General features: G+C 39.0%; 1 protein-coding gene across 6 annotated transcripts in view; it reads left to right on the top strand.

Annotated features, from left to right (window-relative positions):
- HECW2 (HECT, C2 and WW domain containing E3 ubiquitin protein ligase 2) overlaps nt 1-15,276 on the top strand; it is a 363,403-nt gene that overhangs the window by 321,107 nt on the left and 27,020 nt on the right. For all 6 annotated transcript variants that reach the window (XM_059928399.1, XM_059928397.1, XM_059928396.1 and 3 more), the window contains 2 exons: nt 11,377-11,529; nt 13,308-13,406. In XM_059928399.1, the coding sequence (XP_059784382.1) occupies nt 11,377-11,529; nt 13,308-13,406 (252 nt within the window). The remainder of the gene's footprint in view (nt 1-11,376; nt 11,530-13,307; nt 13,407-15,276) is intronic.

Raw genomic sequence — 15,276 nt, 5'->3', positions numbered from 1 at the left:
AAGAGATATGGGAACATATTGTATATGTATAACTGATTAACTTTGTTATAAAGCAGAAGCTAACACCCCATTGTAAGGCAATTATACTTCAATAAAGATGTTTAAAAAAAAAAAATACCTAGAGACAAATGACAGTGAAAACACGACAATCCTAAACCTATGGGATGCAGCAAAAGCAGTTCTAAGAGGGAAGTTTATAGCTATACAAGCCTACCTCAAGAAACAAGAAAAATCTCAAGTAAACAATCTAACCTTACACCTAAAGGAACTAGAGAAAGAAGAGCAAACAAAACCCAAAGTTAGCAGAAGGAAAGAAATCATAAAGATCAGAGTAGAAATAAATGAAAGAGAAACAAAGAAAACAATAGCAAATATCAATAAAACTAAAAGCTGGTTCTTTGAGAAGATAAACAAAATTGATAAGCCATTAGCCAGACTCATCAAGAAAAAGAGGGAGAGGACTCAAATCAATAAAATCAGAAATGAAAAAGGAGAAGTTACAACAGACACAGCAGAAATACAAAACATCCTAAGGGACTACTACAAGCAACTCTATGCCAATAAAATGGACAACCTGGAAGAAATGGACAAATTCTTAGAAAGGTATATAACCTTCCAAGACTGAACCAGGAAGAAACAGAAAATATGAACAGACCAATCACAAGTAATGAAATTGAAACTGTGATTAAAAATCTTCCAATAAACAAAAGTCCAGGACCAGATGGCTTCACAGGTGAATTCTATCAAACATTTAGAGAAGAGCTAACACCCATCCTTCTCTAACTCTTCCAAAAAATTGCAGAGGAAGGAACACTCCCAAACTCATTCTATGAGGCCACCATCACCCTGATACCAAAACCAGACAAAGATACTACAAAAAAAGAAAATTACAGACCGATATCTCTGATGAATATAGATGCAAAAATCCTCAACAAAATACTAGCAAACAGATCCAACAACACATTAAAAGGATCATACACCACGATCAAGTGGGATTTATCCCAGGGATGCAAGGATTCTTCAATATACGCAAATCAATCAATGTGATACACCATATTAACAAATTGAAGAATAAAAACCATATGATCATCTCAATAGATGCAGAAAAAGCTTTTGACAACATTCAACACCCATTTATGATAAAAACTCTCCAGAAAGTGGGCCTAGAGGGAACCTATCTCAACATAATAAAGGCCATATATGACAAACCCACAGCAAACATCATTCTCAATGGTGAAAAACTGAAAGCATTTCCTATAAGATCAGGAACGAGACAAGGATGTCCACTCTCACCACTATTATTCAACATAGTTTTGGAAGTCCTAGCCACGACAATCAGAGAAGAAAAAGAAATAAAAGGAATACAAATTGGAAAAGAAGAAGTAAAACTGTCACTGTTTGCAGATGACATGATCCTATACATAGAGAATCCTAAACATGCCACCAGAAAACTACTAGAGCTAATCAATGAATTTGGTAAAGTTGCAGGATACAAAATTAATGCACAGAAATCTCTTGCATTCCTATACACTAATGAAGAAAAATCTGAAAGAGAAATTATGGAAACGCTCCCATTTACCATTGCAACAAAAAGAATAAAATACCTAGCAATAAACCTACCTAGGGAGACAAAAGACCTGTATGCAGAAAACTATAAGACACTAATGAAAGAAATTAAAGATGATACCAACAGATGGAGAGATATACCATGTTCTTGGATTGGAAGAATCAATATTGTGAAAATGACTATACTACCCAAAGCAATCTACAGATTCAATGCAATCCCTATCAAATTACCAATGGCATTTTTTACGAAACTAGAACAAATCATCTTAAAATTTGTATGGAGACACAAAAGACCTTGAATAGCCAAAGCAGTCTTGAGGGAAAAAAACAGAGCTGGAGGAATCAGACTCCCTGACTTCAGACTATACTACAAAGCTAGAGTAATCAAGACAATATGGTACTGGCACAAAAACAGAAACAAAGATCAGTGGAACCAGATAGAAAGCCCGGAGATAAACCCACGCACCTATGGTCAACTAATCTATGACAAAGGAGGCAAAGATATACAATGGAGAAAAGACAGTCACTTCAATAAGTGGTGCTGGGAAAACTAGACAGCTACATGTAAAAGAATGAAATTAGAACACTCCCTAACACCATACACAAAAACAAACTCAAAATGGATTCGAGACCTAAATGTAAGACCGGACACTTTAAAACTCTTAGAGAAATACATAGGAAGAACACTCTTTGACATAAATCACAGCAAGATCTTTTTTGATCCACCTCCTAGAGTAACGGAAATAAAAACAAAAATAAACAAATGGGACCTAATGAAACTTCAAAGCTTTTGCACAGCAAAGGAAACCATAAACAAGACGAAAAGACAACCCTCAGAATGGGAGAAAATATTTGCAAACGAATCAACGGACAAAGGATTAATCTCCAAAATATATAAACAGCTCATTCAGCTCAATATTAAAGAAACAAACAACCCAATCCAAAAATGGGCAGAAGTCCTAAATAGACATTTCTCCAAAGAAGACATACAGATGACCAAGAAGCACATGAAAAGCTGCTCAACATCACTAATTATTAGAGAAATGCAAATCAAAACTACAATGAGGTATCACCTCACACCAGTTAGAATGGGCATCATCAGAAAATTTACAAACAACAAATGCTGGAGAGGGTGTGGAGAAAAGGGAACCCTCTTGCACTGTTGGTGGGCATGTAAATTGATACAGCCACTATGGAGAACAGTATGGAGGTTCCTTAAAAAACTAAAAATAGAATTACCATATGACCCAGCAATCCCACTACTGGGCATATACCCAGAGAAAACCGTAATTCAAAAAGACACATGCACCCCAATGTTCATTGCAGCACTATTTACAATAGCCAGGTCATGGAAGCGACCTAAATGCCCATTGACAGACAAATGGATAAAGAAGTTTGTGGTATATATATACAATGGAATATTACTCAGCCATAAAAAGGAACGAAATTGAGTCATTTGTTGAGACGTGGATGGATCTAGAGACTGTCATACAGAGTGAAGTAAGTCAGAAAGAGAAAAACAAATATCGTATATTGACGCATGTATGTGGAACCTAGAAAAATGGTACAGATGAACCGATTTGCAGGTCAGAGGTTGAGACACAGATGTAGAGAAGAAACGTATGGACACCAAGGGGGGAAAACTGTGGTGGGATGGGGATGGTGGTGTGCTGAATTGGGCAATTGGGATTGACATGTATACACTGATGTGTATAAAATTGACAACTGATAAGAACCTGCAGTACAAAGAAACAAACAAAAAAAAGATTAACGCAGTATGCTTGCTAAAAAATTGAAACCTCAAAACAACATAAATTTAAGAAGTTATTTTAGCCTTTGTCATCTTACTACATTAAAATTAAAGATCATAACATTTCTTTCTGAATTATAATAAATACCCAAAGAGAAAAGCTACCTAGGTTTTTCTATGGAATTCTGAAATGGAGCTGAAAGTTTTCTGGTCAGTTTTCCTTCATTAATTTTAATGCCCTCAAAATGTGTCATTTTGTAAGTTCTTCATGTCTAGCTCTAGTAATAGGTATTAAAAAATGTATATGCCTAGTGCCCAGATGTTGGCTTGCAATATCATTCTTCAATAAAAGGGACTAGGGCTCCTTGGAGAAATGCGTGATTCTAGGACTGGGGCAGGAAATGTACGAGATGGCCCCTGAAGCATCTTGTGCCAGAAAGTATAGAGGAGCTCAGACAGCTCACAGTGATGTCAAAGGGACACAAGAACCAACTGAAAGAGCTGCCAGTGGTCAAAGCTGGAATAATTTGAGCAACAAAATAAAGTAGTATTGGATTAGAACCCCAAATTATAAAATAAATATATACTGATATAAATAAAATAAATATCTATATACTGATATAAATACACAATTCAATAAATAAATGAATAACAATAGACATATCTGTGCAGAAGATTTCCAAATAATTCTGCATAATTCCCTGCTCCTTAATTATGAGTTGCACATAGTGACTTTCTTCCAAATAGTACAGTATGAAAGGGGGAAAAAGAAGTTAAGTCTACAGTGGAGAAGCCTGACAAACACACAGCCAGGTGATCAAGGCTAAAATCTAAAATCAACAGTGATATATCCTGTTGATAGTATGTACCCTTGGTATGATGTGATGAGAATGACACTTTACTGCCTTCCTCCCCAAAACATGTAACACCAGTCTAATCAGGAGAAAACATCAGATAAATCCAAATTGAGGGACATTCTACAAGATTACCTTATCAGTGCCCCTTAAAACTGTCAAGGTCATCAAAAACCAAAAGCATCTAAGAAACTGTTACAGCCAAGATGAACCTAAGGAAACATGGCAATTAAATGTAATGTGGTATCCTGAATGGGATCCTGGATCAGAAAAGGGACATTAAGCAAAAACGAAAGAAATCTGACTAAAGTATGGGTTTTAGTTAATAATGTATCAATATCAGTTCATTAATTGTAACAAATGTACTGTACTTATGTAAGATGTTGATAAGAAGGAAACTTGAGTGTGAGGTATGTAAGAATTCTCCCTACTATCTTTGCAACTTTTCTATAAATCAAAAACTATTCTAAAATAGAACATTTATTAAAAGAAAGCATAGGGGCTTCCCTGGTGGCACAGTGGTTGAGAATCTGCCTGCTAATGCAGAGGACACGGGTTCGAGCCCTGGTCTGGGAGGATCCCATATGCCGCGGAGCAACTAAGCCCATGTGCCACAACTACTGAGCCTGCGTGTCTGGAGCCTGTGCTCCGCAACAAGGGGCCGCGACAGTGAGAGGCCCGCGCACCGCGATGAGGAGTGGCCCCCGCTTGCCGCAACTAGAGAAAGCCCTCGCACAGAAACGAAGACCCAACACACCCCAAAAATTAATTAATTAATTAATTAAAAAAAAAAAAAAAAAAGAAAGCATAGAGTCAGGATTTGGGGAGATTTAGAGAATGTTTCCCTGAACAACTTTTCTTATTTCTTTGCTGTCTGATGAGTGATTGCCACCAGGGTAATTTTTGGTATGTGTATACTTCCTTTTGCACTTGAGGTCAGGAGAGTAATAAGTATATAGATACAGTTAATTCTGTGGAAGAAATTAGTAGAGGTATTGGTAGGTATAGAGTATTATTTTGTGTTGCTAAAGTCAACTTTGTTATCTGTGAGGGAATAATACTTTGCAATTCTTATTGATAAGATCTCGCTGATTGTATTTTCTACCTGCCATAATCAGGGTCTTTATTTATAATAGATTAGTGAGGGCATAAAGAGAAAGGGATTTATTTTTAAGAATAATGCGTCTGCCTGCCCTCCACAAAGGTGTGAATTAGCAGATTCACTCAGAGACTTCAGCTCTGCTTTAAGATGTTTCTTTGTGTAGGTCTTGACACATGATATATAGGTTGTTCCTGAAATGGAAGAGCTGAGTCAAGAGAAATGATGGGAAATGTTATAGTCATAAATTTACAGGACGACTACAAATTCCATGTGAGGTAGAATTAACCCCAGGATAGTAGAGATGCCTGTATTCAATTAAAAATACAAAAATAAATCTAGAACCTATTAATGTAAATATACTAGTTGACAGCTAATTATTATATCTCGCTAAAATAATGCTTCATGTTATGTTTGGCTTTTTTATGAAAAGCAGACAGTTTCTAAGCAAACCACTGTGATATAATTTGGTCAGCGCTGAAAGTTTTGTTCTAGTCATTAAAATTTCCACCAACTTAATTTGGTTATCTGCTCTTGCAAAGTGGGGAAGAGGAGAAGACAGCAGTGGTGGAAGAGCTTGGAAACTGAGGCATCTTGACTGAATGTGGTGGGAAATTGCACACTCTAGTTGCCTCTTTCTGTTGTGCTTCTGTCCACCTAGAAGTTGCTTCTTTAGGAAGGGAGCCAGTAGAATACCGCATATTCTCCAGTGTATTATTTTCTTCTAAATGTGTGGTGTCAAAACTTAGCTAGGCAGACTATCGTGTTCTGATGGGACATTTGGGGCCATTCACTTCTTTTTATTTATTTTTTATTGAAGTACAGTTGATTTACAATATTGTTTTAGTTTCAGGTGTACATTCACTTCTTAGTACCCAAAACAAGTAAGGAAATAATGGCCTGGATAAAGAGAGGATGTTTACACTGTGATTGCCTCACCTCTTTTTTTCTCCATGGCCAGCTCCATAAAAGGCACCTTTCTTTAGGAAAGAATGAGTTCATTATATGTAAGGTGCCATTGATGTGACATTAGTCATCTGTCTTGCAAAGCCACACTTGGACCAGGGAGGGGATGCGTGCAAACAGTTTTAGTTTGGGGGTTTAAGAACAGGTGCGCTCTTCCTGTGATATTTCTACTTAGAAAAATGAAAGCAACTAGGGAGGATGAGATCTGAAAGGTTTTCTTGGGTCCCTGCTTATAAAATAACCAGCAGCTCTTAACATCTGACTGATTTAGAAGTTGTTTGGGGTCCTGGGCTTGATCATTTATTCCTCAAAAATTTGTAAAGCTTCAAGTGAAACTTTATGGTGCTGCTTGTTTTCCTCTAAAAAGAGACACTTGCAGGATAACCTAACTGATTCATACCATGCTGGAGAAGGGTGCTTCTGTATCTAGGCTTTGGCTTGGTATTACCAGGAAAAACTTTGTCATACTAATTGCTCACAAAATTCCTTACTCACCCATCAGGCCTTCTTAAGTGGCTCAAGAACCAAAGCCTTGCTGCTATAAATATCTGAGGCTGAATCAGATGTGTAGGCCATTTGTGCCTGAACCAACTTGTAAGAAAGCAGAGTCTTCTGGAAAATTTGTAGGAAATGATAGTGAGACTTCCCAATGGCACCATCCTCTTTCATTTTATAGTCTACTTCCTTTGGAATACTTTGGTTTTGGTCAATTTTAGTTGAAAATAAAGAACAGGAGAATAAAACTATTTATTTTAACAAATATTGGCTGCTACTAACAACTCGGGTGGCGTCAGCCCAGCAACGGGATGGTGTTTAAAATGCCTTATCAGCACTTCATGGGGCTCAAAACGACATTGCCACCCTAAGGACATCTGTGCTTATTCCGAAATGGCCTCAGATGCAGCTGTTGTGTGGCTATACACCCGTTGTCCGGAGTTTCATTATTTCCATGCCAAGTCTTTAGCTGTGGAACCAACCTAACTGGCAGAACAGGAATGTAACAAATGAGCCCTGTGATATGAGTCATATTAACTATTTATATGGAAGAGGTTGCTAAGACAGGAAGCGCATGCATAAGGTATCCTGCTGGGACACGTCTTAATGAATTAGGTAGACATATGTAATGTGTAGTCAACAACCTGCCCTCAGATATGCGGTTCTAAATTTCAGATTATAATCAAATCAAACTTTGAAAACTGTCTTGGCTTTAGAGTGACTCTATCAGGGCTGCTAGAGTTAAAAAACAGCAGATAAAAGCCAGCAGTTGAGGAAGATACATTTCCCTCCTAGAGGAGCTGCTAGCTTTGTTCTCTCTTGGGAAAAAAGGAGTTTTACTTTTCAACTTAACTCCTCAGGGAACATTCATTGTATCTTTAACCAGATTTAGTTATCATCATGAAAAAGGAACCAATCAGTGAGGCCCATCTTTGTTGTTTTAACAAACTTTACCATATTAGAAGATATTAGACTTGGAAAAGACAAGATGCAAGCTTTCTAAGCATAATTCACTTGAGCGATTTCTGACAGTGTTTGCTAATTGGGTTGTCTGTTAAGGACTGGCATGACCTATTACTGCATTGAATATAAGGCAGACTTGTGCAAAACTGTTCACTCCACTAGATGTGAAATAACAATGTAAATTATATTGATTTCCTTTAGAGAGCATCAGACAGCTCCACTCAGTGATTCAACAATATAAACTGATCCCCTCCTATGTATCAGGCTAAGTACTCAGGATCCAAAAATGAGAAAGACATAGTCCCTGCCCTCAGAAGGGTTTACAATTTAGATGTGTGTCTGGTGGGAGGCAGACACATAGGCAGACAATTATAAGACACTCTGCTAAGTGCGGTATTATTAAAACACTGAGAGCTGAAGCTCAGTGAAAACCTGCTGTTTCTAACTGAATGCCACTGTTTAATTTTAAGCAGCTAAAAACCCATTTTACTTATACCAGTTGTCTCTTTGTAAGAAAACTGACTCACAGAGTGTTTGGCTCATGTTTCAGCTGTCTCTGACCCTTATCCTCATGTGCCTTGATTGTGTCTGAAGGCTTCTGCAGAGCAGGGACCCTGCAGGCCAGGGCTCACTCACGGTCTCACCCTAGGGTGTGTGCAACTCTCCTGGAGGTTGCATACACCCTAGGGTATCCTCGTCATTTTATCTTTCCTTGAAGTGATCCTCATTAAAGAAGAGGGTTTAGGGTAAGTCAGGTTTTTTAATAAAGCAGCATTTTCCTACTTTCTTCTGTAGCAGGGGTTGACAAACTTTCTCTGTAAAGGGCCAGATAGTAAATATTTCAGGCTTTGCAGACCATACATTCCCTGTTGCACCTACTCAACTCTACCATCATAACAGGAAAGCAGCCCCAGACAACACATAAACAAATGGGCATGGCTGTGTTCCAGTAAAACTTTATTTACAAAGCCAGGGAGTGGGCCAGATTTGGCCCTCAGGCCATAGTTTGCCGGCCTCTGCTCTATAAGCAACGTTGTTTTGCTTATGAGCGTTTAAAATTTATTGAAGGGTGAGCTGTAAGGAGTACTGAACATTACACTTGGGATCAGGAAACCGGTGTCAAGACCTGGATCCTCCACTGCAGCTTTCATTTGATACAAGTCAGTTATTTCCTTCAGCCCCGGTCTTCTCAATGAAATGAGGGGATGGACGAAATGACTGCTCAGATGCCATTGATGGCATTCTCTGTTTCTGAAAAGACACAGGGGTCTGAAATTCACCATCGATAGGAAATTTAGAGATGTTTTGCATCCACAGGGATCCAGGTAGACTGGAATCATGAACTCAGTCTCACAAAGTGAAATTTAGTAGGAAAAGTATAACGTCTAGTACTTAGGTTTTAAAAGGATACAGTGACGTGCAGACAGGATGGGAGAGTCCTAGGTTAAAGAAGCATAGGTGAAAGGTTTGAGCTGATGACTAGTTCATGATGAGTCAACAAAGTCAAGTGACTGCCCCACAAGGCAGAGTGACATTAAGCTGCATTAGTGGGGAAAAGTGTCCAGGAAGAGAGGTCAAGAGCCCTTTCTAAGTTTTTGCTAACGAGACCACACCTTGAGTGTTGTGATCAATATAGACACCGCCCCTTAGGTCAGACTTTGACACCTGGAGAGTGTCCAGAGCAGAGGACCAGTGTGGTGAGGGAATTCCCTACCCTGCATTGAGAGGAGGTTGAAAGAAGTGTCTGTGTTCATGAGTGAGGAGGGGGCAGGGACCAAGGATATGGAAACTGCTGAACTTAGAGTTCTTATAGAAAGTGACTTTTGAAAAAAAATTTACATCTTTAGCATCTAGATTAATACCCAAAACATAATAGGCACTCAAATATTTGTTGAAAGAAAACCTCGAAGTATGTGAAGAATTTTCAAGTGGAAGAAGTATTCTACTTGTTCTTGGTGGCGTCAGAGACCACAACTAGGACAGTGGAAGGAAGCCACAAGACGCTGCCTTGGTCTCGGCACCAAGAGGAGTAGCCTGCGTCACTGTACCTGGCAGGCAGCCGCAGGGCTGCTTTGGGAGCCCTCCCCAGGGTGATCTGAGCATAGTCCCACGGTTCCTGGTAGCCACAGTATATTCAGCTGCCCCAGAAGGCAGTTCTGTCATGTCACCTTAAGGCCACTCTGGCCCTGAGAGTCTGCTATGTTTGCACTTTTCTGTACACATAGGTTTCTTGTCAGTCTACACTCATATCTCCCAAAGTGCAGTGTGGACTGGTGAGGTGTGAGATGATTGTAGCTATTACATAGACTGACATTTTTTTATTTTAATATTTATGTGTTTCTTTTAATGTGTATTAGAAAAGATATAAAGCTAGCGCATCATAATTCCATCAATATTGTGTAAGACAAGGCTACATTGGAAAGGCAAGTAAAGCTAGAAATATTAAGGAAATGGCAGTGCGTATATCGCAAAAATTGAGAAAGTAGTTAGGTGGATAGCTGAGGTCTGTTCTAAGTAAATTCTATTAAACTCTTGTCTAAGACATATAAAAGCTATTTCATTTTTCTTACTAGTATTCCAACTCCCTCTTCTACCTATAATAGGATGCTTTTCTCTATCACACAATCCCATCACCACACAAGACTCAGATGATTTCTTTGTCATTAAAAAAAAAAAAAAAAACAGTAATGCCCATTGGAGAAAATTCCATAAGAGGAAAAAAAACAGAGTGAACAAAGGAAGTCTTATAAAATCCCACCACCACAACTTATCCATAGCTTTCATTCCCCCTTCAGAATTCCTTCCTGTCTTTGAACCCTTGTGTAAACTTTTTATCGTAGGGTAGATGTACTTTACATTTTTCATTTTAAATTGAGCATATCAAATTGCTTTATTGCAAACTCCTCTTTGCTGTGTTTTTTGCTCTCAGCATTGTTGGCCACTTGTCATTCCTCAAACCTCACACAATCATTTCTCAAACTTTACTTTGACCCTGATGTCTTTGTAAGTAAAATGGAATTTACACTGTAGTTCAGGCGCTGGAGTTTCAGCCTCTTCTCCAAATACCATCCCGAGGAAGCTTTAGACACCCTCACTTTTCTTGTTTATAATTTTCCCTGGCGTTTTATAATTTAAAGCTTTCACGTGAACCCTATCATTCCATCTTTTGCCTCTGATCTCCCTAGGAGGCCTTGTATCTGTAATATCCTCTCACCACTTCACTAAAGTCTCTTTCCTTCCCCATTTAAAAGTGTTTCAGAAATCCATGAGGACTCCATGTCCCATGGATGTATGTAGCTGATGCCCTCTGGTTTAACCTGCTGAAATAAAGCATTCCCACTGTACTCTCTCTCCCCATAACCTGGCTCTGGGCATTTCAATTTACCTTTTTCTGCATATTTATACAATCAAATTATTAGCATACTGCCTATCTCATCCATTATCTGATATGTAGCTTTAGCTTTAGATATGCTCCATATAAATGTCCATTATGTTATTTTGGGTCAAAACATGTTTGAGATCAGGAATCATGACCATTCAATGTCCAATGTTTTGAACAATCCTGGTATGTGGATAATTAGACTTCTAAGGAGTGTTCTGTAGAAAGTTGAGCACTGTAGAAAATGTGCCTAATAAATAGAAAAAAATAATAACTGGTTGTTCTTTTTGTGAATTTTTTAAAGGCTGGATTACAGTGGACCTTCCAGAGAGTTTTTCTTCCTGGTATCCAGAGAACTCTTTAACCCATATTATGGCTTATTTGAATATTCAGCCAATGACACATACACAGTACAAATAAGTCCCATGTCTGCTTTTGTAGACAATCACCATGAATGGTAAGTATTTTTTTCTCCAACACTTTTCTTCAGCTGATTTTCTGTGATATTAGTTTTTATAGGAACCCACGCTTTTTTTAAAAACATTTTTTCCCTTGGAGAAAATCATATTTTCAGTTAACTATCTCATTTGACTCTTGTTTGTGTGGTCAAATTTAATATACAGGCAGTCTCCAAGCTAGGAATAGATTATGTTCCATAAGACCAATTTTAAGTGAGTTGGGTAGAATTCAAAAGGTTTTTTCCACTGAAAGAAAGTTGCAGGTGATGTTAGGTTCCCAGCAAGACCCTAAGTCCCCCTCTGCAGCTTTGGGCCACTCTGAGATCTGACGGGGGCAGGTGGGGGGTGAGTAGGGGAATGTCCTGACCCGACCCAGAGGTTAGGCAGCTTCTGGAGCAGCCCTTGGGGAAGTGGCTAACACTGGGGGCGGGGCAGAGCAGCTGGGCTCTTGGTGTTCTAGGGGGAGGGAGGGAGGGCGGGAGGGTGGGGTGCCCTGGAGGAACGGAAGGTGGAAGAGGATGCTGGCAGGCAGGCAGGCAGGAGTGCGGAGCACAGCAGTGGCCCCTTTACCCTAGTGACTGTTTCAAGTTTGTAGCCAGGAATTGCCCCTTTCCTAATTTCTCACACAAAACCAAGGAAAACTGGGCTAGGATTCCCATCTGGGAATTATGTATTCTGAAAATCCCAAATTGCACTCTTTTCATGACATTTTTTTTTTACATGCCTGCATTTATAGACTTGAAGTATCTTTATAACCCCTGTTTGCTTGTTCCTCTTCATTTTCACTATAGTAACAAAAAAAAGAACATGAGTACGACTCATGGAAACAATGTCTTTGAGTCATGAGGTTAACATTGGTGGGTGGAGGGCATTAAGTTTTAGGACTTATTCTTCAAATTAACTTCCGTTTAACTACAATTTGGAGTCCTCCTAAGAGTAGCTATGGCAGTTATGCTAACATAAGTGGATAAAGAAAACCAAAGCTGCTGGACATTCATCTTAAAATGGTTGCCTAAGACTAAAATTACAAATGAATAGTATGAACCTCAGTGTGGATTTACACTTTCGGAAGGCACCAGGCTTTCAAAGAGCTAGAAACTTGAATACTTCCGAAAAAGAAAATACATGTACATCTCAGCAAACCCAGTCGTGACAGATACATTTAATAAATTTTCCGAAGTGATTCAGAATAGAATTGAGCACTGAAATTTTAAAGAACAGAATGTCCCGTGAGGAAACTCCCTCAAAATGTACACATGCATAATTCTTGGATGGTGAGTTATCATCAAGAGAGGGGTTTGAGAGAGAACAGAAATAGGAACTTTCTCACTCTGAGACTGGGCTTTTCCTCAAAAGGGAATTGCTACTAGGTTTGCATTAGAGAAATCCTGCTAATATTCATGCAAGCAAACTACAAGGGGACAACAGTTTTCCCACCACCACTGGTCTCATTCTGTCAACATTTCTTAGAAGCGATTTAGGGAAATTTCACTGCCATGCTAACAGGAAATTCATGTTGGCCATGTAGGGTGCTGCATGGTGGACATTACTGACATGGGGTGAAAGTGTAGCAGTATCTCCCTGAACATCAGAGTGAAACAGATTTCTTCTACAAGTAGATGTGAATATCAGCCTAAGGAAGAACCAGCCTGCAGTGCACACAAACTCTCATGGACAAACTTAGATGATTAGAGCTGGAAAGCATTCTTGAGAGCAAATAGAACCATTCAGAAATTGCTCCATGACGTGTACGCCATCTCCTGCTTTTCCTTCACAGGTTCCGGTTCAGTGGTAGGATCCTTGGTCTTGCACTAATTCACCAGTATTTGTTGGATGCCTTCTTCACACGGCCCTTTTATAAGGCTCTTCTCAGAATGTAAGAGTGTTTTTATTGCTTATGTAATTAGCATGTAAAGAATGTAATATTTCCTTTATCAAAAAGGGTCTTTTGACAATGTCATTTATCGGCTCACTATCTCAAATCTATTATTACTTACTTAATAGTGATTTAGATTTCTGAAACTAATCAACTAATATAATTTCAAATGTGGTTACTGGATTTTTCCAGCTTCTGTTCCTTTATTCCTGTCTTGCTCCCAAAGGCTTAGTTTTGCTCCACTCTGAATAATTCATTCTCATTTGTTGCTACACATGTTTCTTCAAAACAATTGTACTTCAAATACAGTGCTGGAATTCCTGTGGTATTAATGCCGATTATTAATAGAATAGTTGCGGCTTAGTCTTGGTGACTCACAGCCCCCCATCTTTCACAAGATGCATTTTACATTTTGCTTTATGCAAACATTCAACTGTTTATTCTTGGTTCATATTTTCATTCTCCTTTTCTTTTTTTTTTTTAATTTGTTTGTTTGTTAGAGGTGGGCAATATTTTTAAAGTCCCATATTTATCTTGAGATCTCTCTATATGCAAGACAGTAATTTACGATGGCAGATGAAAATTTAGCATTCACAGAACTTTTTCTTCATTGTTAGCACAATGAAAGATTACAATTATTGTGAAATGTAGAGCAAACAGTGTCTGTCCTATAATCAGTAGTCATTTACAAGGCTGAACAGAAGAAGGCAACTATCTGTGAGGGTAGTAGCTCAAACTTGCAATGAGAAAACACAGAATGATTACATGGCTCTGACCAGCTCATTCCTTAACCAAGGCCATGTATCTGCTTTCTGTAAAAATGGAAGCCTAGAGCTCAATTGAAAGCAAAGTATTTCTAATGGTTCTTAAAGCAGGTCAGTAGGAAGACTTTTGCCATCCTCCCTTTTGGTATATGGACCGATGAAATCCTGGGCACCTGGGCACTGGCCTTCTGCCTCTCTGGTTCTTCTGGCCCATTTGCATCTTCCCATTTCATTGCCTTATCTCTCATTTTCCATTTAAGCTTCCTGAAAGAGTAGTCTATACTGACTGTTGACACACCCTCAACACATTTTAGCCTGGCTTTTTTTCCCACCAATAACCTATGGAAGCTTTTAAAGAATGTTTTTTAGTCTTTATCTTAATGGACCGTTCTGCTGCTTTTGATACTGTTGACCCCTCCCAACCCCACCCATTTCTCTTGAGTTCTTCCTTCACTGGCCTATGTGACACTGTGCTCTCCTGGTTCTCCTTTTACTTTTATGCCTCCTTTGTGGATGTCCTGATTTGCCCTTAAACCTCGATGTTCCTGAGGCTTCCATTCTTGTCCCCTTGCTTTTCTCTCTCCGTGTGCTCTCATGGGATATCTCTTTACCTGTCTCATCTACTCTCCAATCCGCACCCACAGACATGATCTCCCTTGAGTCGTAGGCTCAAGCGGTCAACATTCCACTGAATATCTCCTCTTGTATGTCTCACAGGCACCTCAGAATCAACATGGTTAAAACTGGACTCATCAATTTCTCCTGACCTAAAAATGTACCTTCTCCCTTACGCCCAGTCACAGTTCAAGGTGCCAACATTCTCAAGTCACTCTGGTCAGAAATTGGGCGTCAACCTTAAACAGGGATGGTAAATACACAGCACAGTTTCTTCTCTTCCCCACCTCCCACCCCGTTCCCATGGTACAGGTCACAAATCATTTAGGTACTTTTTCCTGCTGAACTTGTTGTGGCCTCAGGAGTTTTTCAACTTTTGGCCCTCAAGACTGGCAATGAATCAGAGTTGTCGTGTAACTTGAGTTCATTTGCCATCCCGTTTTAGATATACTTCTTTATACTACCCAGTAAAACCATTTATGAATTTCCAC

Source organism: Balaenoptera ricei, chromosome 7, assembly GCF_028023285.1.
Source record: "Balaenoptera ricei isolate mBalRic1 chromosome 7, mBalRic1.hap2, whole genome shotgun sequence".
Taxonomy (NCBI): domain Eukaryota; kingdom Metazoa; phylum Chordata; class Mammalia; order Artiodactyla; family Balaenopteridae; genus Balaenoptera; species Balaenoptera ricei.
Note: the sequence above shows the minus strand (reverse complement) of the source record. Positions and strands in the feature narration are given on the sequence as shown.